This window comes from Scyliorhinus torazame, chromosome 6 (genome assembly GCF_047496885.1).
Source record: "Scyliorhinus torazame isolate Kashiwa2021f chromosome 6, sScyTor2.1, whole genome shotgun sequence".
NCBI classification, from domain to species: Eukaryota; Metazoa; Chordata; class Chondrichthyes; order Carcharhiniformes; family Scyliorhinidae; genus Scyliorhinus; species Scyliorhinus torazame.
This window is the reverse complement of record NC_092712.1, coordinates 95,781,148-95,808,206: the sequence shown is the minus strand read 5'-3', so window position 1 is coordinate 95,808,206 and position 27,059 is coordinate 95,781,148. Positions and strand designations below refer to the sequence as shown.

Genomic DNA, 27,059 nt, shown 5'->3' with positions numbered 1-27,059 from the left:
ACAGGCGGGGTATAAGAACAGATGCCGTCCCAGCAGCCCTCATTCTGTACCGAAGCTGCTGGGGAACAGATCTAGTCTGTTAAAGCCTTCAGTTATGATATAACCTCGTCTTCGAGTCTAATTGATCGTGCATCAGCCAATTCACCTACTCAGCACAGTTTTGGGTTGTGGGGGCGAAACCCACGCAGGCACGGGGAGAATGTGCAAACTCCACGCGGGCAATGACCCAGAGCCTGGTTCAAACCTGGGACCTCAGCGCCGTGAAGCAGTGGTGCTAACCACTAGGCCACCGTGCTGCCCACATACAAGCATCTTTGCCCAGCATTAATCTAACTATGGGTTTTACTCTTCCAGGTACAGAAACATTAAATTAAATGCACTTAAAACTATACCTTATTTTCAATGTTTCCCAATACAACTACAAATCCCTTAAAACTATCTTTGTTTTTCTAACATAATGTAAACATTGCTGGCTCTTGGTCATATGTCTGTGTGGAGTCTGCACGTTTTCCCCCTGTCTGCGTGAGTTTCCTCCGGGTGCTCCAGTTTCCTCCCACAGTCCAAAGATGTGCAGGTTAGTTGGATTGGCCATGCTAAATTGCCCTTACTGTCCAAAAAAAAAAGGTTAGGTAGGATTACTGGATTACTGGGTTACGGGGATAGGTTGGAAGTGTGGGCTTAAGTGGGGTGCGCTTTCCAAGGGCCGATACAGACTTAATGGGCCGAATGTAAATTCTATGATTCTATATATTGCTGAACATGTGCTTGACAAGAAGTGACTTCTCAGTGGTGGGTGGAAAAAAAAAAATCAGCATATCAGTCATTCTTTGGAGAAGTGGCTCTTCTGTTGTAATTGAAGGAGGACGTTTTAAGGCATTCAGTGAGGATCTGATTAATTTAAAAATAAATAATATATAAATGATGTTGATGATTTCAGTATTTTGCTTATTCATTTTTGTGTCAATGAAAGTTTGCTGCTGTTGCCAATATATGGCAAAAAGGTTCCTCTCATGGAAGATTAAAATCCTCATTCTTGTATTTTTTAAAGTAACACGAACAAATAAATTAATGTCTATTGATTTTGGTTGTTGTCAATTTGGTTCTTTTATATTTTTCTTTCTTTAAAATTTTTCTTTTTCACATTATCTGCTATCTAGCAGAAAACAATTGATAAAAAGGTCGGCGAACCACTTTCTAAGAAATCACAGTATTGTGGAATAAAACTAAAATAGATCATTCTTTTTTCTCTCTTGTAGGTGTGATGTCTCTTTTGAGGCCCCTCTTACTGGATGTGGTTCCAAACATTCAGCAGACAGCAGCTTTGGCACTGGGACGTCTAGCTAATTACAATGATGATCTGGCTGAGGCTGTTGTTAAGGGAGACATTCTTCCGCAGCTTGTGTATTCATTGGCGGAACAAAATGTAAGACCTCATATTTCCTTTAAACAGAGATCAAAAAAGAGATAATATTGGCAAAATCATAAAGGTAGACCTCTACAGTTTCTCATTACGTACAGGAGTGAAAGCATATATTAAAATAAAATGTAATTGCATATGCCATGGTGATTTGTATTCCAACTGTGAACTAGTCTTGTATATTTTTTTCCTCCTACTGAAGGGATCCCATTTAAAAACAGCATAAATTGCCTGTGCCAAGGAGGCTTTGCACATTGGCTTTTAGTTTGTCAGGCAGCTGTGAGACAGTGGTTAGCTGGGATCATTGAGGGCACCAGCAGATTAGCGCGGGGTCACAAAAGGCCTATCATACTTTAGTGACTGAGGGCAAGTGAAGGAAGCTAATTAGCCAGTTCATGTAGAGTTTAGCTGCACATGCAAGCAATCTGTTTGTCCCTTGGGCAAAACTACCTTACTGACTTTAAAGTTGATGATTACTGTGATGACACATTATTTCAAACCTGTTTAGAGAAAAAGCTTATTAAATTGCCATCTTCATATATTTCAAAACAGTGATAATTTTTCACTTGTTGATATCAGGTGCATATTTTAAATTTAAAATTGTATTAATTTTCTCAAAATGGAAAGGATACATCAGCATACATTAAAATCCACTGATCATCTACAGGGTTTATTCAATTTAATTTCCAGGTAATGAATATGGTAATTCACATTTTGGTGCTGCTCATTGCAGTTTCTGGTCACATCTTGAAAGCTCCGGTTACTTCATCTTTTCATACAATGGTGTTTGTGTTGTATTACATAAGGAAAGCAAATTTAATGAAAAGAACAGTCATGATTAGCCTGTTCTTAAAACTTTTCTTTCGAGCTATCACATTGGCAGATTCACAATGCCTATGCAGCAGCAGATAATCTATTAGCTACAATGCAAACTTTTGCAATGTAACTTTCGCTTGGTCATGTTCACATTTAAATCTTTAACAAAGTGGAAATGATGGATGAATTTGATGTAATTATACAAACAGTTTGTCCATGTGCAGACTTGGTAAAATAATTGTTGGAGGGAACATAAAATAGCATGGACGGGGTTCCCTCCGAGATCCTGCCCACGATTTTACAATGGGGCGGACAGGACTTCAGATGGAAAGCCTGCCCATACTCCAATTAATGCCCTTAAGTGTCTTCTTAATGGCCACTTAATGGCGACCACCTGCAGGGTGAAAAACAGAAAATATTCTCACCCTTGATCTCAGGCAGGAAGGGGGCTATTGGAAGGCCCCTTCAGACTTGGGGCCCACCTCTCATGGCCAGAGGCCTCTCCCAGCCCACTGGCCTATAGTGAGATTGATCCCTCGTGGCCTCTACAGGTATGCCCTACCCTCCTCTCCCCAGGACCCCTGGTGCTTACCAGCACTGTTGTTCCTGGATTTGGTCTCATGCACGGTGCTGCAATAACTCTTCCTGCCACTGCAACTCGGTGCCTGGATGGGATGGAAAGTTGTCGGCCAATCTGAATGGCGAACAACTCTCCAAGGTGCGACTTCTTCCAAGTGTGGACAGAAGTCCCACCTGCTTCCAATCAACGCTCATTTGAGTGTGAAATGACAGCAGGCCTAATGGAGTCAGTGGGGAACACAACCCTGCTGATTCTCAGATGATGGATGTCGAGATGTGGGGCGGGATTCGCTGGCCGTGTTCGCCCGGTAACTGGAGGATCCCGCTCAAGGTCAATGGATTTTTCCATTCTACGTGGCTCGCCCGAGGCGTTCATGCGGTGGGCGGGATGGGAGAATCCAGCCCGTGGTATTTTAGGGATTCTCTATTTTGCCGGCAGCCCAGGGAATTCCCGACGGCGTGGGGCTACCCACAATGGGAAACCCCATTGGCCAGCTGGCGAGACGGAGAATCCCGCCCAATATTTTTAGATATTAGAAAAAGCCATGTACACTGGTACACAGGAGAGAACATAGCATAGTGGTAACATAATGTGACTATAATCCAGAGGCCCAGTCTAATGCCTTTAGGACATGGGTTCAAACCCCACCACAGCAGTTGGAATCTGGAAATAAAATCTGTAATTGAAAGTTAATCTCAGTAACCATGAAACTCATCAATTGTTGTAAAAACCCATCTGGTTCGCTAATGTCCTTTGGGATAGGAAAATGTTTTCCTCATCTGGTCTGGCCTTTATGTGGCTCCTAACTGCCCTCTGAAATGGTAAGCCACTCGTTCAAAGGCTGGGCAACAAAAGTTGGCCTTGCCAGTGATGTCATCATCCCATGAAAAAATAAAAAACATATGTAGAACCGAGAGAAAGCTTCTAAAATTAGGCATTGCAAAGCTTTATTTGGATAAACTCATTATCAAATACTTTTATTTTTATTAAGCGTTTCTACAAGAAAGCTGCAGCCTTTGTGTTGAGAGCCGTGGCCAAACACTCTCCCCAACTAGCCCAAGCGGTGGTGGATTGTGGGGCACTGGATGCATTGGTGATCTGCCTGGAAGAATTTGATCCAGGAGTGAAGGAAGCAGCAGCTTGGGCACTGGGATATGTTGCCCGTCACAATGCAGGTGAGGAAGACTTGGATTTGACTGTACGCTGGCTTTCACATCTTAAAGTAGCTAATTATTGCGAATGGCTATGTTCAGTTCCCATAGTAACACAAAAAAAAGCGAAATCAGCTCGGCAGCACTTTACTGCTATAAAAGCAAAATTGTCATCTGAAATGTTGCAGGTTGGGTATGGAGAATAGGTCCTAGGTTTTGTCTTGTTTAAACTATTTCTATTGTTACTGTTGCCTATCAAAGAAGGGACAAAACTGCTTTTGTTAATCACAGAGCAAGGAAAGGTGTCTGACACATCCTGCCTTTAATCTACAGTACTGGTAATCTGACCGCATATTTGAAATGCATTTGCCCTTTTTAATGGCCAGCTGGGCTCAAAGTCAGCTAAAATCTGACCCCCTTTTGAAAATATAAATCACACAAATTCTGGATGTGGAATAAAGGCTGTTTTTGTCTAGGTCTATACCAGTATAGGTTTTAGGCTGATAATGATTCAGAAGCATGCTGGTGTAAACTGTAGGTGAACACAGCCATCAGCTGCAGTGTTTTATTTATCCTTCATTTTGAGTTCCATAATACAAAAAATCCCCCGGCCTGCAAGAAGTCTAATATTGTCACGAAGATGTGCTTATTTCAAATAATGATTTTTAATCTGCTGGCTGAAAACTTGGACTTGAACTTTTGAGACTAGACTTTTAAAAAAATAACAGCCTAAAAATAATGACTGGAAATCAATGCCCAGCTCTAACTATTTGTAGTATGCATCCACCAGGATCAAGAACATGGAACTCATAAAAGACCCGGCAAAGTCCACATGCACCCACACCCATGCCTGCCTGGCCACTCCCATGGATGTAGGGAGGCTGAAGGAGGGAGTTTCTAATTCTCCTGGCAAAGGTCGCATTATCTCACCAAGTACGTGGGGCTGGATTCTCCGGCCGCTGACGTCGAAATTGCGTTCGCCGACCGGCCGGAGAATCCAAGTTTCCGACCAAATTGGGGGCGGTGCCACTTTCACGATGCTCCGCCCCCCTCCAAAGTGGTGTACTCTTCGGAGTGCGTCGTGCGGCGCATCGACGGCCTCTGGACATTGCCTGAGGCCCGCCCCGGATCATTGCCAGAGGCCTGCCCCGATGCTCCGCCCTCGACCAGCCGAGTTCCCAACGGCGTAGGTCTCTCATGGTCTCACCCATCGGGAACTCGGTGTGGTGGCTGCAGACTCAGTCCAGCGCTGCCACAGTCGGACATTATTCGGGGCTGGGGGCACTGGGGGGGGTGGTCCGGAGTGCGTGAACCGGCCGAAGGGGGGTCTATTTCTCGGGCCAGGTCTGTGAGCGGCCACCGCCGTGCGCAAGCGTGGCCACGGACCCGGCAATTTTCCGGGACATATCGGCAGCTAGAGCCGGGTGCACTTCGTTGCCGTCCTGCTAGCCCCCAACAAAACGGGGAATCGGTGGCCGTTTTGCGCCGGTTTTTCTGGCGTAAAATGCCGGCGTGGGGACAAGTCCCAGAATGGGAGAATCCAGCCCATGATGTCTGAGTCATGGCTGGGCCACCAGCTGTAGCTCCTGGGGAGCATTTTCATATTCGATACCCCAGGGTTGCCATTGTGTAGTCCCATTAATGTTGGGTATTGCCCTGGGCAAGGGACAACTACTCGGGACCACAAACAAATGATATTGTTTAACACACTGGGCTAAATCGCTGGCTTTTAAAGCAGACCAAGGCAGGCCAGCAGCACGGTTCGATTCCCGTACCAGCCTCCTCGAACAGGAGCCAGAATGTGGCGACTAGGGGCTTTTCACAGTAACTTCATTTGAGCCTACTTGTGACAATAAGCGATTTTCATTTCATTTCATTTTCAACACTGAGTTTATCTTTCTTGGTCAGATAAGGGTTCTCCTCGGACTTCACCGTTCAGGATCATGTGTTTCAATTTAGATAGTGTTGGATCTTTTTGCGTGCAGGCCTTAATTTGCCTTGCAGACACTCTTAAAGTATACTCTTTCAATGCTGATAAAGGAATCTGGCTTGTGGGCAATGGGAGGCGACTCAAGGCATTGACGTAGCTATTCGTGTTCTCGGGCATTGCTCTAAAAGATATTCATAAGCTGTGAGTCAGAGGGCCCAATGCTGTATCTGGGTGGAGGAAATAGGGGGAATTGCCTTATCCTCTTTAAATAGTCCCAATAAGGGCTCGTGGTTGGTTTCTATGATGAAATGCCTAGAATAGATGTACTGGTGAAATCTTTTTATCTCAAACACAAGCCCTCCTTCTCAATTTGTGAATACCTCCACTCAGCATCCAAAAGCATCCTGGATGCATAGGCGATGGGCCTTTCCGTTCTGTCTTTTCAATGATGTGAAAGTTCTGCCCCAACCCCATAAGGGGAAGCATCACAAGACAGGATGACTTCCTTCTTGGGGTCAAAATGGGCCAAACGTTGGATGACAATAATTTTTGTTTAACTTTGTGTTGTAACCCGCAAGGGTCTTGTGGGGTGGGAACAATTAACTTCCCTGTGAACCTTGCAGAATATGAGCTCATCCGTTAAGGGGGCGGGGAACCTCTAAACAATGAATAGTTATAAAGCTAGCTAGTTTGGCACCGGCAAGGCAGACCCAGTTGGGATCTATTGTAAATGAACAAAGTTTCTTTGAATCACTCGATGTGGACTCCTTCATGGTCTTACAAACTTTGTTGAAGGCCTCCACCTGTAGCTCTTCCCAAGACAATGGTTGTTTCTTCAGCAGCAGTGTATGCAAAGGAGTCAGTAAGGAGGCCAAATTCGGGATACATTTTCCATAATAATCTACTGATGCCAGGAAATATTTTAACTCTGTGGTGTTTCCTCGAGTCGGTGCTTCCTTGATGGCCTTCACCTTGTCCTCTATTTGATGGAGATCCTTTCTATCTACCGGATATGCTATGTTTGCTTGAAAATTTTTTCCCTCATCAGGTGTGCCCCAGCTCTTGAAAATCTCCACAAGACCTCTTCTAGGTTCGCGAGGTGTTCTTGTTCCGAAGCATCTTTGTGCATGCTGGAAATTAAAATTGGTCTGTTCACTCAAACCGTGTTATGGCTTCGGCAGTGTATTATTCAGGTTAATAGGCTCAGTAACAAGCCTAAATGTTCCTTAATTATTTATTTACATATGACAGGCGGGCTGCCTGTTTCAGTGCCTGCCCAACTAGCAAGGGTGGGCGGGTAGGTGGGCTAGCCATCTGATCTATTTTACATGCCCCCCCACTGAAAACACATCCGCTTGGTGGTGGCATGTAAAACCCAGCCCATGCACTCTAATTTGATCAATTTATCCTTCCTCACTGTAATCTGTATTTGTGTGTGAGGGCCCTCTGAGTGTGTGTATGTTTGTGACAGTTGGTGGTATTTTATTATTTTATCCAGATTGGTGCAAGTACAGTAAAACTCATCTTTTTTTAAAAAACTCAACAAAACTTGTCTGATTGCTCATTTTATGATAGTGCTTACATTAACAGTTAAAAACTTACAGAATTGGCACGTACATACCTTTAAATTAAAAAACTCTTACGATCAAACTGGGAGCGAGAAATGTGGCGATTCTTTGACTCCTCCTCATCTGGTCGTACCAATATGTACAATTTTCACACAATCCATTTGTTCAGGCTCAACTGCTAGATTGAAATGATAATACCCAGAACTCTGAGAATGTGATCTGTAGTAACTTGGTGATTTTCAAGGCCAATGGGAGAAGGATTGATGGCAATCTTGAATAGGTTTGTGAGTTGGAAGCCTGTCAGCATAAACTGCTGGAACCCACTTCTGGCAAAAGGTGACAGCTGGCTGGCAATGAAGCATGAACATCACATAGTCTGATGGTCAGCCTCCAGCCTCAGACTGAGACTTCCAGAAGATCTGGGAAGGGATATTCCAAAGGTCTGTGACCGGGGAGTGGAAGTGAACTTGGAGAAGCAGAGGCAGCAGAAGAACACTCCAGTAAAGAAAGCTTTTGTAATTTACCGTAGTGTGCCTTGATAGTAGGTTCACTAGCAGGTGACCATGGCAGGCATGCTAACATATGAGCAGGATAACATTCCATTCCCATGTATCTTATAAGATTCTGATTTACATTTATTAATGAGGGGCCTGTGCAGTTTAATGGCATTATCCTACACCATCAAAATCAGCAGTGTCATTGAAAACTCTAGCTTGCTTGCTTGAGTGCAGTTCCAACAACATCAAGAAGCTCAACAGCATCTGGGGAAAAAAACCTGCTTGATTGGCATTTCATTCACCAGCTTAAACATTCACTTCCTCCCTGTACTGCAGCAACTTTCCCTGGTTCTTTTGACAGCACCTCCCAAACCTCTACCACGTAGAAAGATGAGGCAGAAAACATGTGGTTACAGAATCACTGAAAATTCCCCTCCAAGTTACAATTCATTGTGGCTAGGAAATACTTCATCATTCTTTCATCATCACTGAGTCAAAATCCTAGAACACTGTAACGTATAGCACTGGCAGTTGGCGTGATTTAGGAAACAAGCAACAGAATTTTGGATAAGTTGTAAAAAAAAATTTAGAGCACCCAATTATTTTTCTTTCCAATTAAGGGGCAATTTAGCGTGGCCAATTCACCTACCATGCTCATCTTTGGGTTGTGGGGGTGAAACCTACCCAGACACTGGGAGAATGTGCAAACTCCACACGGACAGTGACCCAGGGCCGGGATCGAACCCGGGTCCTCAGCACCATAGGCAACAGTGCTAACCGCTGCGCCACTGTGCTACCCAAAATTTTGGATAAGTTAACATTCGTGGAGAATGGAAGATGGGAGGCATTGATTAACCAAGTCCAGAGGGAACAACAGTATGGTGAGGGATTTAGCAGAAGATGAGCTGAGATAGAAACAGAGTTAGGCAATATTACTGAATGGAATTTGGCTATTTTACTGACGGCAGCGACATGTGATCGGAATCTCATCTTGGGCTGAATACTGGCCTATAGTGGGACCATTTGGAAAACAGGCTGGATGAGTAGAAATTGTGCCATATTGGGCACGATCTACCGGTCACGCTGCGCGTAAAAGCAGCTCACCGCGACGCAGTGTGGCTGGTGAAAGCTGGGAGACCCCGCTTCCGGGATCTACCTGGCTTGCAACGTTTCACGAGATTCAACGCAATGTCAAGTGCCCACAATGTCACTTTTTGGCAAATCTGCATATTAGAACGAGGCAGTAAGCCTTACTCTAATTTACAGATTCCCAAGGTATCTGAGGCTTTTTGTATTCAATCCTTCGCCTCGGGGACCTCGGGCAAGCGCCGTTTGGTCTGCTCCCCACAAACAGCGACCAAACGCAATGGCACTCGTGGAGGTCTCCAAGGGGGTTGGAGTCGCCCAGCTGCATTCCCTTTGGGCAGGGCGGTGCCCTGGCACTGAAAAGGTCCTAGGTGGCATTGCCAGCTGGCAGGGGCACTGCCAGGGTGCCAGGTTGGCACTACCAAGGTGCCAAGCTGGCTTTTTTTTTTTGCACACACGTGATTGGGCTGGGATTGCCTACCGTGGGTGTGGGTCTTGGTGGTGGCGGGGGACTTAAAAAATGGCGTCCCGATCTCTCGCTACAACGGGGAGTTCCGGCGAGCAGAGCTCCCTGTTGTAAAAAACGGGACTATGTGCAGCCTTGGCTACATGTTCCCTGTTTAGGCCTCTTATTCGGCGCGAGTAGCGTTGAATTGGCATGTGTTTATTGGCATTGCGAGTGCCGGGAAACAAGCGGCTGAATGTGCTCGCTATAGGACTTTGTTCCCTTTTGGGAAGATCGTGCCCATTGTTTTTATTTCAAATTTCCAACATTTAAATCCTTATAACTGAACACAGCAAATGATAATCTGAATGTAGAGACCTCATGGATATTGCAAAACGTCAACGCCAAAGTGTGCATTGATCCTAGCAAAGTGTTTGACACTTCGAAGCATGTTCCACTTCTATTTTAATCTTGTCAGATTTGCACTAAATTTAAACCTTATAAATTATTTTTGATGAGATTGTTTTCCTCTCTTCAGGTCAAATTTTTGGCCTGTCTCTGTTTGTTTTTGTATCTTTGCTTTAGGAAACCAATTTGGATATGCAAAACACTGGTCTTAGGAGGCGATGCCTTTATTAGAGTTGAAGGTTTCTAAAATAACAGTAATCAACTATGAAATTTTGAAAGCTGTACCAGCATGTTTACATCTTTAAATGAAAAAAAAATCCAGGCTGTGTCAAACTTGTCAAATTTAACAAATTGCAGTTTTGTTCTTCTATAGCCAGTAATCAAAAAGGCGGCGTGCAGGGTGCAATTCTAGTTATTTGCAAACTTCTGTCTGTCTATATCAGCTAAATGTGTAGAGGAAACTGAATGCTACTGAGCAGAAGATGCAAATTAGTTTGAGGACATCAAGGTTTAATGAAATTACAAATAGGCTAAGAAAGAATCAACTTACAATTATATCATTTTGTCTCAAAATGGGGCTAAGTTAGCTCAATTGGCTGGACAGCTGGTTCATGGTGCAGAGTGAGGCCAACAACACGGGTTAAATCCCCATACAAGCTAAAGGCCCCTCCTTCTCAACCTTGCCCTTTGCCTGAGGTGTGGCGAGAGGTTAAATCACCAGTCAGCTCTCCCCATCAAAGGGGAATGCGCCTATGGTCATCTTGAGACTATGGCGACTTAAAAAAAAAGTAGCAGTCAATTGCAGACAGCAAGGAAATCGGTGATGAATTTATCTTTTTCTTTGAGAGAGGGATGTTAGCCAAGATACTGGGAAAAAACCCTGTCCCCTTGTGGTGAATGTATAATTCACCAGTGCACTGTGTTATGTTATTAACCCTGTGGGCTCTACCTATGGGCCATTGTGTGGCTTCACCCACAGGGGATATGTTGGGGCATGTACGGGCTCCGCCCATGGCTCCACCCCATTTACAGGAAGTATAAGAGCTGCTGACCTGCGGGGCCGCCTTCAGTGTTGTACCGGTCACAGGCAGGCTCAGTTCTAAGCTGATTAAAACCACGGTTTACTTCTCCACGTGTCTTCGAGTGAATTGATGGTCGCATCAATTTAATCAGCTTAAAATACTACCATGGAATCAACCCTCAAACCTGACAGACTGGAACTCGATCCACAGGCCGCGGAGGCGAAATACATTTTTTCACATTGGCTTTGATGCTTCAAAGCCTATCTTGCCACGTTGTCTACGCCATCCGTCACTGACAAACAGAAGCTGAGCCTCCTCCACCACAGGTGAGCCATCGCATTTCTGTCCAGCTCAACGAAGCTGCTTCCTAAACAGAGGCCCTCGCACTACTCGAACGCCTCTATGTGCGGCCTGTGAACGAGGTATACGCGCGACACGTCTTCACCACTTGCCGCCAGCGCCCCGGGGAGTCACTAGATGATTACCTACGCGACCTCAAAGCCCTCGCGCGCAACTGTAACTACCAGGCCGTTACGGCCACTCAGCACATGGAGCTCGCCATTCGAGACGTTTACGTGGCGTGGGTCCGATCAAACTATGTGAGACAGCGCCAGCTCAAAAAAGGGGCCCAGGACCTGGATGACACGGTAAAACTGGCTACCTCTCTGGAGGCAGCTTTTCAGAGCCTTACTGCGTTCCCGGCCGATCACGCGACCCCCTTGTGGGCCCCCGACCCGAGACTACCCCAGGCCTGTGCCGCGTGTCCGCCCGCCCATCATGGGGGGCAACCCTGCTACTTTTGCGGTCAGTCCCAACACCCCCGACTGCACTGCCCAGCCCGCAACGCGAACTGCAGCAGCTGCGGGCGAAAAGGACACTTCGCCAAGGTCTGCCTGGCCAGGTCTAAGAACTCGAACTCACAGACCTGATCCACAGACTCGCAGGCCCGCAGACCCCGCAAGGTGGCAGCGTGTCTGCCGCCTCCGCCTCCGCATAACATGTGCGACTCATGGGGGCCGCCATCTTGGCCATCTTCCCCCACGCGGCCGGCCACGTGCGATCCATGGGGGCTGCCATCTTGGACGCCATCTTCCTCATCGCCTGCCACGCTCGACCAACGGGGGCCGCCATCTTGACCACCATCTGCTACGCCGCTCAACGCGTACGACCTACACGGACAGCCATCGCGGGGCCGCCCCAGCACCTCCGATCACGCCACTGGCTACCCACACTTCAGCGCGGTCACCCTGGACCAGTCGCGACCTAAGCACCTCCAGAGCTCCATGATGGCCGTCCGGGTTAACGGGTACGAGACACCTTGCCTTTTCGACTCCGGGAACACAGAGAGCTTCATTCACCCGGACATGGTAAGACGCTGCTCGCTCCCAATATTCCCGACGCAACAAACCATATCCCTCGCCTCTGGGTCGCACTTGGTGCAAATCCAAGGGTGCACTACTGCAACCCCAGCGATACTGGGCGCTGAGTACGCTAATTTTCAACTATATGTGCTCCCAGACCTCTGCGCTCCTCTCCTTTTGGGACTCGACTTCCAGTGCAACCTCAGGAGCCTAACTCTTAAGTTCGGGGGGCCCCTGCCCCCGCTCACCATATGCAGCCTCTCGACCCTCGAAATCAACCCCCCCCTTCGCAAACCTCACCGCCGATTGCAAGCCAGTAGCCACCAGAAGCAGGCGGTATAGCATGCAGGACAGGACGTTCTTTAGGTCCGAGGTCCAGCCTCTCTTGCGGGAGCGGGCCATAGAGGCCAGCAATAGCCCCTGGAGAGCTCAGGTGGTGGTCGTCAAGACCGGGGAAAAGTTCTGGATGGTGGTAGATTACAGCCAGACAACTAACCGGTTTACGCAGCTCGATGCGTACCCCCTTTCCCGGATTGCAGACATGGTAAATCAGATTGCGCACTACCGCGTGTTCTCCACGGTGGATCTGAAGTCTGCATACCACCAGCTCCCAATCCGTCCGGAGGACCGCCACTACACGGCGTTTGTGGCAGACAGCCGCCTTTTCCATTTCCTCCGGGTCCCCTTTGGTGTCACGAACGGGGTTTCGGTGTTCCAACGAGCGATGGACCGAACGGTGGACCAGTACGGGCTGCGGGCCACGTTTCCGTACTTGGACAATGTCACCATCTGTGGCCATGACCAGCAGGACCACGACGCCAACCTCCACCGATTTCTCCAAACCGCCCAAAAACTCAACCTCACCTACAACAAGGAGAAATGCGTTTTCTGCACAACCAGGCTAGCCATCCTCGGCTACGTCGTGGAAAACGGGGTCCTAGGGCCTGACCCTGACCGTATGCGCCCCCTCCTACAACTCCCTCTCCCTCACTGTCCCAAGGCCCTGAAGAGGTGCCTTGGATTTTTCTCCTATTACGCCCAGTGGGTCCCCCAGTATGCAGACAAAGCCCACCCATTGTTTAAGGCCACCCTCTTTCCACTGCCAATAGAGGCCCGCCAGGCCTTCAACTGCATCAAGGCGGACATTGCCAAAGCTGTGTGGCGTGCGTTGGACGAGTCCGTCCCCTTCCAGGTGGAGAGCGACGCCTCAGAGGTCGCTCTCGTCGCCACCCTCAACCAAGCAGGCAGACCGGTAGCGTTTTTTTCAAGCACCCTCACCACCTCCGAAATTCGACACTCCTCGGTCGAAAAAGAAGCCCAAGCCATCATGGAAGCCGTGCGGCATTGGAGGCACTACCTCGCTGGTAGGAGGTTTACCCTCGTCACCGACCAACGATCGGTTGCCTTCAATGTTGACAATACGCAGCGGGGCAAGATCAAGAATGATAAGATCTTGAGGTGGAGAATCGAACTCTCCACCTATAACTACGATATAGTATATCGTCCTGGGAAGCTCATCAAGCCCCCAGATGCCCTGTCCCGCGGCCCATGCGCTAGCGCGCAAGATGGCCGACTACGGGCTATCCACAATGACCTCTGCCACCCGGGGGTCACCCGGCTCGCCCATTACATCAAGGCCCGCAACCTGCCCTACTCCACCGAGGAGGTCAGAGCTATAACCAGAGACTGCCAAATCTGTGCGGAGTGTAAACCGCACTTCTATCGACCGGATGAGGCCCACCTGGTAAAGGCATCCCGGCCGTTTGAATGCCTCAGTATCGATTTCAAAGGGCCCCTCCCCTCCAATAACCGCAACACGTACTTCCTTAACATCATAGATGAATTCTCCCGCTTCCCGTTTGCCATCCCCTGCCCCGATATGACCACCCCCACTGTCATTAAAGCCCTGCATAGTGTCTTCACCCTGTTTGGTTTCCCCAGTTATGTCCACAGCGACAGGAGCTCGTCGTTCATGAGCGACGAACTGCGTCAGTACCTGCTCAGTAAGGGCATCGCCTCGAGCAGGACTACCAGTTATAACCCCAGGGGAAACGGGCAGGTGGAGAGGGCGAACGCGACAGTCTGGAAGACCGTCCTACTGACCCTGCGGTCCAGGAATCTCCCAGTTTCTCACTGGCAGGAGGTCCTCCCTGATGCGCTCCACTCTATTAGGTCCCTCCTTTGCACGGCCACAAACCAGACTCCTCATGACCGTTTGTTTGTTTTCCCTAGGGGAGCTACCTCAGGGGCCTCGCTTCCGCCCTGGCCGATGACACCGGGTCCAGTCCTCCTCCGAAAACATGTTCGGAGCCATAAGACCGACCCCCTGGTAGAGATGGTCCAGCTCCTGCACTCCAACCCACACTATGCGTACGTCGAACACCCCGATGGCCGGCAAGATACCGTCTCCCTCCTGGACGTGGCGCCCGCAGGTTCCAACGCCACTCCCACTACTGCATCCCCCACACTATGACCCATCCAACCTCCCATGTTCAGCTCCCCCACCCCTATATGGTTCCCACGCTCCCTCCCACCCGCTGCACCGGTCCACAGGAATGCTGCACCGGTCCACAGGAATGAAGCTCCGGAAGAGCTGCTCCCGGAGTCCATGCCTGTGCCTTCTCCGGACCCACTTCCACAGCCACCCGAAGCGGCTGCAACACCACTGTTTCGGCGGTCACAACGTACGATCCGGGCACCGGACCGACTGAATCTATGAGCCCGTCACCCCCGCCGGACTTCATTTTTTAATCAGGGGGTGAATGTGGTGAATGTATAATTACTGATAATTCACCAGTGCACTGTGTTATGTTATTAACCCTGTGGGCTCTACCTATGGGCCATTGTGTGGCTTTCCCCACAGGGGATATGTTGGGGCATGTACGGGCTCCGCCCATGGCTCCACCCCCTTTACAGGAAGTATAAGAGCTGCTGACCAGTGCTGTACTGGTCACAGGCAGGCTCAGTGGGGGGGGTGGAGCACCGGGTCTCGCTCTACGCAGATGACCTGCTCGTGTACATTTCGGACCCATTGGAATGGATGGGGGGAGGAATGCGAATCTTGGGGGAATTTGGCAATTTTTCGGGGTATAAATTGAACATGAGGAAAAGCGAGATGTTTGCGATCCAGGCAAGAGGGCAGGAGAAGAGACTGAGAGAGCTGCCGCTTAGAATGGTAGGGAAGGGCTTTCGATATCTGGGAATCCAGGTGGCCCGGAAATGGGAGGTACTACACAAGTTAAACCTATTCCCGGTTGGTAGAACAAATGGAAGGGGACTTTAAGAGATGGGACATGCTCCCGCTATCACTGGCGGGGAGGTTACAGACCGTGAAAATGACGGTCCTCCCCAGATTTCTGTTTGTCTTTCAGTGCCTCTGCATCTTCATCCCTAAGGCCTTTTTCAAGCGGGTGAATAAGATTATTTTGGGCTTTGTGTGAGCGAGTAAAACCCCGCGAGTGAAGAAAGTGATGCTGGAGCGCAGTCGGGGGGAGGGTTGGTGGCGCTGCCAAACTTCTGCAATTACTAGTGGCCAGCTAATATAGCCATGATCAGGAAGTGGGTAGTGGGGGAGGGGTCAGCATGGGAGCGGATGGAGGCGGCGTCATGTAAAGACACCAGTCTGGGAGCATTGGTAACGGCACCTCTGCCATTCTCGCCAGCCCGATACTCCACAGGTCTGGTGGTAGTGGTGGGTCTGAGGATCTGGGGGCAATGAAGGAGATATAAGAGAGTGGAGGGAGCATCGATTTGGAGCCCGATTTATAAAAACCACAGGTTGTACCGGGTAGGCTAGATGGCGGGTTCCGGAGTTAGCAGAGGGCAGGGATTGGGATGGGGGATCTATTTCTAGACGGGAGCTTTCCCAGCTTGAAAGCTTTGGAGGATAAATTTAAATTGCCAGCAGGGAATGGTTTTAGGTATTTGCAGATGCGCGACTTCCTGAGAAAACAGGTGCCGGCCTTTCCGCTGCTGCCGCCATGGGGGATACAGGATAGAGTAGTTTCCAGTACCTGGGTGGGAGAGGGGAAGGTATCGGATATTTACCAGGAGCTTTCTGAGGCGGAGGAAATTCCGGTGGAGGAGCTTAAGGGCAAGTGGGAGGACGAGCTAGGAGGAGAGATAGAGGCAGGTCTATGGCGGATGCCCTAAGCAGGGTTAATACCTCCTCATCGTGCGGCAGGCTTAGCCTGATACAATTTAAGATAGTCCACCGGGCACACATGTCAGCGGCTAGGATGAGTAAGTTCTTCGGGGTTGAGGATAGCGGTGCGAGGTGCGCGGGAAGCCCAGCAAATCATGTCCACATGTTTTGGGCATGCCCGAAGCTTCGAGGGTTTTGGCAGGATTTTGCGAAGGCAATGCCCACGGTACTAAAAACACAGGTGGGTCCGAGTCCGGAGGTAGCGATCTTCGGAGTGTCGAAAGATCCGGGAGTTCAGGGGGCGAAAGAGGTCGACGTCTTGGCCTTTGCCTCCCTGGTAGCCCGGAGACGGGTCTTGTTAATGTGGAGGGACTCGAAACCCCCGAGTGTAGAGACCTGGGTTTGTGACATGGCTGGGTTTCTCAGTCTCGAGAAAATAAAGTTTGCCTGAAGAGGGCCAATGTTAGGGTTCTCACGGAGGTTGCAGCCGTTCATCGACTTACTCGGGGGAAATTAAAATGTCAGCAGATGCAGTATTCCAAAGGGGGGGGCGGAGGTGGCCTGTGGATTGTTGTTGTATGGTTGAGGTGCGTGAAGATTGGGCTGGGGGGTGGGGGGGGGGCGGGGGGGGGAAATGTTTATTTTACCATGTTGATGTCATTGTTTATGTTACTGTTATAAAAACTTTCAAATACCTTAATAAAATATTATTTTGAAAAAGAGAAACAGTCCAGGACGGTGTGTTTATAGGAACAGAAAAACATAGAAAATAGGAGCAGGAGGGCAGTAGAGCCGAGTTGCTGATTGGCTGTTGCGGGGGAAATTTGCATATGTCTGTTGTGGTCATCCTAACTTGAAGGTGTACCTGTGCAAGAGACCCTAGCTGTTCAAGTGAAGACAAGCATCCAGCAGAGGGCAGTAGAGTGGAGCTGCTGATTGGCTGTAACAAGTATACCGCTTTGGATACTGTTGGGGGGGGCGGGGTACCAGGGGTAAGCCATGTGGTACAGGTCTCTGGCATAGAGTCTGTCCCTGTTGCTCAGAAGGGAAGGGGGAGAGGAGTAGAGCATTAGTCATTGGAGACTCCACAGTTAGGGAGATAGATAGGAGATTCTGTGGGAACGAGAGAGACTCGCGGTTGGTGTGTTGCCTCCCAGGTTCCAGGGTGTGTGATGTCTCGGATTGTGTATTCGGGATCCTTAAGGGGGAGGGGGAGCAGCCCCAAGTCGTGCTCCACATCGGTACCAACGACATATGTAGGAAAAGGGATAGGGATGTAAGGCAGGAATTCAGGGAGCTAGGGTGGAAACTTAGATCTAGGACAAACAGAGTTATTATCTCTGGGTTGTTACCCGTGCCACGTGCTAGCGAGACAAGGAATAGGAAGAGAGAGGAGTTGAACACATGGCTACAGGGATGGTGCAGGAGGGAGGGTTTCAGATTTCTGGATAATTGGGGCTCATTCTGTGGTCGGTGGGACCTCTACAAACGGGATGGTCTACACCTGGACCAGAGGGGTACCAATACCCTGGGGGGGGAAATTTGCTAATGCTCTTCGGGAAGGTTTAAACTAGTTCAGCAGGGGCTTGGGAACCTGAATTGTAGCTCCAGTATACAGGAGGTTGAGAGTAGTGAGGTCATGAGTAAGGTTTCAAAGTTGCAGGAGTGTACCGGCAGGCAGGAAGGTGGTTTAAAGTGTTTCTTCTTCAATGCCAGGAGCATCCGGAATAAGGTGGGTGAACTTGCGGCATGGGTTGGTACCTGGGACTTCGATGTTGTGGCCATTTCGGAGACATGGATAGAGCAGGGACAGAATGGTTGTTGAAGGTGCTGGGGTTTAGATATTTCAGTAAGCTCAGGGAAGGTGGTAAAAGAGGGGGAGGGGTGGCATTGTTAGTCAAGGACAGTATTACGGTGGCAGAAAGGACGTTTGATGAGGACTCGTCTACTGAGGTAGTATGGGCTGAGGTTAGAAACAGGAAAGGAGAGGTCACCCTGTTAGGGGTTTTCTATAGGCCTCCGAAAAGTTCCAGAGATGTAGAGGAAAGGATTGCAAAGTTGATTCTGGATAGGAGCAAAAGCAACAGGGTAGTTGTTACGGGGGACTTTAACTTTCCAAATATTGACTGGAAACTCTATAGTTCGAGTACTTTAGATGGGTCCATTTTTGTCCAATGTGCGCAGGAGGGTTTCCTGACACAGTATGTAGATAGGCCAACGAGAGGCGAGACCATATTGGATTTGGTACTGGGTAATGAACCAGGACAGGTGTTAGATTTGGAGGTAGGTGAGCACTTTGGTGATAGTGACCACAATTCGATTATGTTTACTTTAGTGATGGAAAGGGATAGGTATGTACCGCAGGGCAAGAGTTATATCTGGGGGAAAGGCAATTATGATGCGATGAGGCAAGACTTCGGATGCATCGGATGGAGAGGAAAACTGCAGGGGATGGGCACAATGGAAATGTGGAGCTTGTTCAAGGAACAGCTACTGTGTGTCCTTGATAAGTATGTACCTGTCAGGCAAGGAGGAAGTGGTCGAGCAAGGGAACCGTGGTTTACTAAAGCAGTCGAAACACTTGTCAAGAGGAAGAAGGAGACTAATGTAAAGATGAGACATGAACGTTCAGTTAGGGCGCTCGAGAGTTACAAGTTAGCTCGGAAGGACCTAAAGAGAGAGCTAAGAAGAGCCAAGAGGGGACATGAGAAGTCTTTGGCAGGTAGGATCAAGGATAACTTTCTAACTTCTAAAAGCTTTCTATAGATATGCCAGGAATAAAAGAATGACTAGGGTAAGAGTAGGGCCAGTCAAGGACAGTAGTGGGAAGTTGTGCGTGGAGTCCGAGGAGAGGTGCTAAATGAATATTTTTCGTCAGTATTCAGACAGGAAAAATACAATGTTGTCGAGGAGAATACTGAGATTCAGGCTACTAGACTAGAAGGGTTTGAGGTGCATAAGGAGGAGGTGTTAGCAATTCTGGAAAGTGTGAAAATAGGTAAGTCCCCTGGGCTGGATGGGATTTTTCCTCGGATTCTCTGGGAAGCTAGGGAGGAGATTGCTGAGCCTTGGGCTTTGATCTTTAAGTCATCTTTGTCTACAGGAATAGTGCCAGAAGACTGGAGGATAGCAAATGTTGTCCCCTTGTTCAAGAAGGGGAGTAGAGACAACCTCGGTAACTATAGACCAGTGAGCCTTACTTCTGTTGTGGGAAAAATCTTGGAAAGGTTTATAAGAGATAGGATGTATAATCATTTGGAAAGGAATAATTTGATTAGAGATAGTCAACACGGTTTTGTGAAGGGTAGGTCGTGCCTCACAAACCTTATTGAGTTCTTTGAGAAGGTGACCAAACAGGTGGATGAGGGTAAAGCAGTTGATGTGGTGTATATGGATTTCAGTAAAGCATTTGATAAGGTTCCCCACGGTAGGCTACTGCAGAAAATACGGAGGCATGGGATTCAGGGTGATTTAGCAGTTTGGATCAGAAATTGGCTAGCTGGAAGAAGACAAAGGGTGGTGGTTGATGGGAAATGTTCAGACTGGAGTCCAGTTACTAGTGGTGTACCACAAGGATCTGTTTTGGGCCACTGCTGTTTGTCAGTTTTATAAATGACCTGGAGGAGGGCGTAGAAGGATGGGTGAGTAAATTTGCAGATGACACTAAAGTCGGTGGAGTTGTGGACAGTGCGGAAGGATGTTACAAGTTACGGAGGGACATAGATAAGCTGCAGCGCTGGGCTGAGAGGTGGCAAATGGAGTTTAATGCAGAAAAGTGTGAGTTGATTCATTTTGGAAGGAATAACAGGAAGTCAGAGTACTGGGCTAATGGTAAGATTCTTGGCAGTGTGGATGAGCAGAGAGATCTCGGTGTCCATGTGCATAGATCCCTGAAAGTTGCTACCCAGGTTGAGAGGGTTGTTAAGAAGGCGTACGGTGTGTTAGCTTTTATTGGTAGAGGGATTGAGTTTCGGAGCCATGAGGTCATGTTGCAGCTGTACAAAACTCTGGTGCGGCCGCATTTGGAGTATTGCGTGCAATTCTGGTCGCCGCATTATAGGAAGGATGTGGAAGCATTGGAAAGGGTGCAGAGCACAATGTACTGTTATGGTTGGCCAAAAATTTTGAATAAAATATATTTTTTTTAAAAAAGGAAAGGGTGCAGAGGAGATTTACCAGAATGTTGCCTGGTATGGAGGGAAGATCTTATGAGGAAAGGCTGAGGGACTTACGCTGTTTTCATTAGAGAGAAGAAGGTTAAGAGGTGACTTAATTGAGGCATACAAGATGATCAGAGGATTGGATAGACTGGACAATGAGAGCCTTTTTCCTTGGATGGTGATGTCTAGCACGAGGGGACATAGCTTTAAATTGAGGGGAGATAGATATAAGACAGATGTCAGAGGTAGGTTCTTTACTCAGAGAGTAGTAAGGGCGTGGAATGCCCTGCCTGCAACAGTAGTCGCCTCGCCAACACTAAGGGCATTCAAATGGTCATTGGATAGACATATGGACGATAAGGGAATAGTGTAGATGGGCTTTAGAGTGGTTTCACAGGTCGGCGCAACATTGAGGCCCGAAGGGTCTGTACTGCGCTGTAATGTTCTATGTTCTGTGTTCTGTGAGGCGGACATGCGGCCCATACAACCCTGCTCAGCCATTCATTATGATCATGGCTGATCATCCAACTCAATAGCCTGCTCTTGCCATCCCCTCGTATCCTTTGGTCCCTTTAGCCTCAAAAACTAGATCTAACTCTTGTAAACCTGCAATGTTTTGGCCTCAGTTGTTCTGTGGTCGTGAATTCCACGGGCTCACCACACTCTACATGAAGAGATTTTTCCTCATCTCCATCCTAAATGGTTTACCCAATATCCTTGGACAATGATCACTGGTTCTGGACTTCCCCACCATCCGGGACATCCTTCCTGCATCTACCCTTTGCAGTCCTGTTAGAATTTTATAGGTTTCTATGAAATCCTCTGTTTATGCTGTATATGCTTTTTGAATCTTTGTGCAACCACAGACACACCACAAAACAGTACTCTCTGCTCAATTGTAAATTTCTGTATAGTATCCTGTGTTTTTGTTTCAAAAATTTGAAAGCAGTTTAAGTAACAAGAAATTGCCTGTGTTTTACTATCTTTTTGGAAACTACATCAAGAGTTCAAAAATGTTGTTTTGAAACGTACTTCTGAATGTCTTCCCCTTCCAGCTGATTGATATTTAGAGAATTAAACCAGCCCCCATGAACAAACACACTGCAAAGCAATATTTTTCATCTTTCTGGGGTGGCTGAGCCCCTTCCTATCTGAGACCAAAGGTTTATCCTGCCTTTGACGGTTCCTTTCTCTTCTTTCTGCTCTCTTGTCAGCTATATCCTAAACTACTACCCCATCAAAAGTTAACAGGGATTGTATGTTTAGCTATTATTATATCAGAAGTATTATCTTTAAATCTGCAGGGATCAAGATGCAAACAGGAATATAATAGATTGTGTGTGTTTAATGAAGAATATTGAACCAGATATAAAGTAGAACTGAGGAGTCCCATACTGACATTCAAGTAATTGTATATTTTAGTATATTTTATCTCACCCAAGAAAAATAAATTCTGTTCAAACTGCATAATAGATATGGGCTGGAATTCTCTGGCCGTTGAGATTCTCTTTTCCTGCTGGCAGCGCATCCCCGCCTGCGGTTTTCTCAGCAGCGAAGGGTGGCTTCAATGCGAAATCCCATCGGCAAGCAGCGGGTAGAGAGAATCCTACCGCCAGCGAACGCCGCACCGCCGAGAAACATGCAGCTGGGGGACCAGAGAATCTGGCCCATGTTCTCATCTATTTTGTAACTAAAGAATTATACTTCAGCAAAAAACTCAGATATTTAACTTTTTTGCACTGCGCGTTACTGTCCTTAATGATATGGTCTCATCCATTGGCTTTGCCTCTGATTATCAAAATCAGGAGGATCAAATTAGTGATATGTTTTATTGCACAGATTGCTGTCCATGGTAGAACGGCATTTTCAAATTCTGAATCTAAAAGTCCTGATTTTGGGGGAGGGTGCAAGTCAGGAATTGTGACTATAAGGAATGGGAACGGGCATCCAACTGTGTGAAAATAGGAGCAAGATTCGACTGTTTAGCCCTTCGAGCCTGCTCCACCATTATGATATTGGTTGATCATCAAATTCAATAACCTGATCCCGCTTTCCCCACATCCCTTGATACCTTTAGCTCCAAGAGCTATATCTAACTTGGCTTCTGTCCCAGCACCTAGAAACCAATCCTCAATTATGCCAGGAATTTTGGCAGCTTGGCTGTCTTCAACCTGCAAAGTCCCTCACCTGTAAAGAGCAAGCATTCTTGGGTCACTTCTGGGTCTGTAAAAAAAACCCCGAAGAAGGTGAGGAGTAAAGATGATTATTCTCAGAGATATTAGTTTATCTTCTTTTTTTAAACAATATTTTGTATTGAAATTTTGTACCAAAAAATTGACAAAACTCAATAGTGCCACCACATATATCAGAAAAAATTCAAGCAACAACAATAACAGGAACACCAAAAACAGAAATTCCCCCCAAAACTATCCCACCTCATTAACCTCTCCCCCCCCCCTTTCTCCACTAAAAGCGAACAGTGACCAGACCTTTAAAGTGCAAAATAACCAGCTGCCATCTACAATAGAACCCATTGATCGATCCCCTCACCATGAACTTGACCTTCTCGAGGTACAAGAATTCCATCAAATCACCCAGCCGTGTTTCGGCACTGGGTGTCGCCTGCCTCCAGCTCAGCAGCATCCGTCGTCTGGCCAACAACAATGCGAATGCCAAAGCATACGCCTCCGTGCCCGCCCTCAACTCCAGTTGGTCCGACACCCCAACTAATGGACAGGACTCTAAGTCAATATTAAGAATCGGTGATATGCTGCGGAAAAAGAACCCCCAAAAGCCCACCAGCTTGGAACAGGACCAGAACATTTGCATAAAATGAACAGGCCCTCTCGAACACCGCTCATGCTTATCCTTGACCCTCTCAAAAAATTGACTCCTGGCCCTGGTAAGATGTGTCCGAACCACCACCTTTAGCTGTATCAGGCTCAGCCTCATGCAAGATGACGTAGCATTCACTCTTCAAAAGGACTCACTCCACAAGTCCTCCTCCAAAATGGGTCCTAGCTCCTCCTCCCACCTGATCTTCTCCTCGTCTACCGAAACCTGCTTTTCCCCCATGACCTGCCCATATATCCCAGACATGCTGCCCTCCTCCAGCCCCGCACATAAGAATATCCTTCCCAGTAAGGTAGATGGCAGTGCTTCCGGGAAAGTCGGAAATGCCAGGCGAACAAAGTCCCGCACCTGGTAATATCAGAACCTCCCCGGTCCTCCATGCCCTACTTTCTCCTTCAACTCCTCCCAGTTTGCAAACCATCCCTCCAGAAACAAATCCCTCACCCTCTCCAGCCCCTTGTCTTTCTACCCCTGAATGTAACATCCAATTTCATTGACTCAAACAAGTGGTTCCTACAGATTGGGGACCACCTTGACACCGCCCTCAGCTTAATTAGTTTATCTTCTGAGTGGAAGTCTTGATTTCTTTATCAGGAAAGAAAGTATTTTCTTTATTTGCATATAAATATGATAAAGATCTCCAATTGACACCATCAGAGAGTCAGGAGACTACTCTGCGTGTTCCCAAAATGTCCCTCAATGTGTTTGGTGCCCTGATGAACGAACCTTCATTTTGGTCAGTCATAAGACGGGATCCTGGGCAGCACGGTGGCACAGTGGTTAGCATTGCTGACTACGGCGCTGAGGACCCGGGTTCGAATCCCAGCCTTGGGTCACTATCCGTGTGGAGTTTTCACGTTCTCCCCATGCCTGAGTGGGTTTCACCCCCACAACCCTAAGATGTGCAAGTTAGGTGGATTGGCCACGCTAAATTGCCCCTTAATTGGAAAAAAAATAATTGGGTACTTTAAATTTATTTAAAAAAAAATAAGACGGTGAGTCAGTGAGGATGTTTGGTCTCTTCAGGGATGTTTTTAAGGACATCCTTAAAGCAATTCCGCTGTTGTCCTCGAAGTTTCCTACCGTAACTTGGCTCCGAGTAAAGCAATTGCTTTAGGAGAATGGTGTCAGGCATACAAACAACATGTCTGGACAATGATTAGCACCTTGGAGTCGGGTTGGCCTGGGAGAGGCCGCTGCTGTTGGACTAACTTTCCTGCCACTGGAATTGGAGGATCTTGTGAAGGCACTGCTCGTGGTAATTCTCCAGTGCAGATTGTCTAAGACTCCAAAGCATATGGCAGCGCTAGGATCATGGCTGCCTAGTAAACCATGATCTTAATCTTGGGTTTGAGATTCTGGTCTTCAAATACTCTTTTTCTCAGTTGGCCGATGGCTGAGCTGACACACTGGTGATGATTATGAATTTTGTCATCGATGTCTGCATTCTTCAAGAGGAGGTTCCCATACAGAAAATGGTCCATATTTTCCAGGATCTCGCTTTTGATCTTAATGGTGAGATGTATTTTGCTGTGGGAACTGATTGGTAGAGGACATTAGTTATACACACAAGTGTCATCCATATACTGAAGCTTTGTGACTGAGGTTGGAGTGGTTTTACATAGATTTACATAGAACTTACAGAGCAGAAGGAGTCCCATCGAGTCTGCACCGGCTCTTGGAAAGAGCACCTTACACAAGGTCAACACCTCCACCCTGTCCCCAGTAACCCAGTAACCCCACCCAACACTAAGGGCAATTTTGGACACGAAGGGCAATTTTTCAGGCCAATCCACATAACCTGCACATCTTTGGACTGTGGGAGGAAACCGGAGCACCCAGAGGAAACCCACGCACACGCGGGGAGGATGTGCAGACTCCGCACAGACAGTGACCCAAGCCGGAATCGAACCTGGGACCCCGGAGCTGTGAAGCAATTGTGCTGTCCACAATGCTACCGTGCTGATTTTGAATAGAATGCATCATAGGTTGAACAGTTTCTTATTTCTTGTCATGGACAGTAACTTCATGTCCTTAGGTTATTTGCTAGTGAAGTGTAGTATTTTAAAAATTTGTTCATGGGATGTGGGATTCGCTGGCTGGGCCAGCATTTATTGCCCATCTCTGAGGGCATGTAAGAGTCAACCACATTGCTGAGGCCTGCAATCACATGTAGGCCAGACCAGGTAAGGATAACAGATTTCCTTCCCTCAAGGACATTAGTGAACCAGATGGGTTTTTCCAACAATGGTTTCATGGTCACCATTAGACTTTTAATTGCAGATTTTTATTTCTACCATCTGCCCTGGGATTCGAACATGAGTCCCGAGAGCATTTCCCTCGGCCTCTGGATTACTAATCCAGCAACAATACCACTACTGTACTACCTCCTCTATTGCAGCAAGGATAATGGAAAAGAGAGTTGGTACAATGACACAGCCAGTTTTCACTTAATAGATGGTTCATTGGTGAGGATCACAGCTTGCATGTCATTGTGGAGTAGGTGGAGGATGGTGACAAATTTTTGAAGGCAGCAGAATTTGAGAAGGATGCTACAGAAGCCCTTACAGTTGAGTCAACAGCCTTTATGATGTTGAGAAAGGCCATGTACAGTGGTTGGTGCTATTCCTTGAATTTGCTGTGCAGTGTAAACAATATCTGTGGTGCCTCTCGATGGGGGAAAACTACACTCTGACTCTGGAAGGCATTCCTCGGCAATGGGAGGAGGTGGTTGAAGAGGATCCTTGCAAAGATCTTCCCTGTGGCAGACAGTAGAAAGAATTCCCTGTAGTTACTACAGTTAGACTTGCCTCCCTTCTTGAATATAGTCATGATCACAGCACCCCTGAGAAACCCCTGCATGTGCACCTCTTTCCAGATGAGGGATATGAGGTTGTGCAGCCATATCAGGAGTGTATCTTCACTGTGTTTCAAAATGTTGGCAGCTCCAGGAGATTTTCAGTTATCAAATGGCTTTTTCAACTTTTCGCTGGACAGGGGTAGTGCTGAGGCCGAGCCAGATGGGGTATTGAGGAATGGAATTGAGGACATTCGAGTCGAAGACAGCACAGCGCCTTGGTTGGGGAGTTCTTCAAAATGTTCTTTCCAGTGAGCACTGACTGCCTTCCCATCCTTGATGAGTTCCCTACCACGTTTGGCTCTCAGCAAGGTGGGACCTTGAGTGTTTGGGGCACGTGGTCTTGACAGCACTGAAGAAACTTTGCATGACATAGGAAATCGGAGGAAGAGTAGGCCATTCGACCCCTTGAGCTAGCTCTGCCACTCAACTAGATCATGACTGATCATCTACCTCAATGCCAATTTTCCTGTACTATCCCCATAACCCTTGATATTGTTACAATTAATTTCTGTCTTGAACATACTTAACGACTGAGGCTCCACAGTCCTCTGGGGTAGAGAATTCCAAATGTTTACCACCCTTGGAATGAAGAAATTCCTCCTCATCACAGTCCTAAATGGCTTCTCTCTTATTCTGAAACTATGCCCCTGGTTCTAGATCTCCCAGCCAAGGAAAACATCTTTCCTGCATCGACCCAGTAAAGTGTGTAATTATTTTGTATGCTTCAATGAGATCACAACTCATTCTTCTAAACTCTAGAG

The 27,059-nt window shown here is 47.6% G+C and overlaps 1 protein-coding gene across 2 annotated transcripts in view; it reads left to right on the top strand.

The window, feature by feature from the left end:
• The window catches only part of spag6 (sperm associated antigen 6), a 430,527-nt gene that overhangs the window by 184,605 nt on the left and 218,863 nt on the right, over positions 1–27,059 (top strand). For both annotated transcript variants that reach the window (XM_072508503.1, XM_072508502.1), the window contains exons 3-4: positions 1,257–1,423; positions 3,805–3,988. In XM_072508503.1, the coding sequence (XP_072364604.1) occupies positions 1,262–1,423; positions 3,805–3,988 (346 nt within the window). In that variant the 5' untranslated portion in view covers positions 1,257–1,261. The remainder of the gene's footprint in view (positions 1–1,256; positions 1,424–3,804; positions 3,989–27,059) is intronic.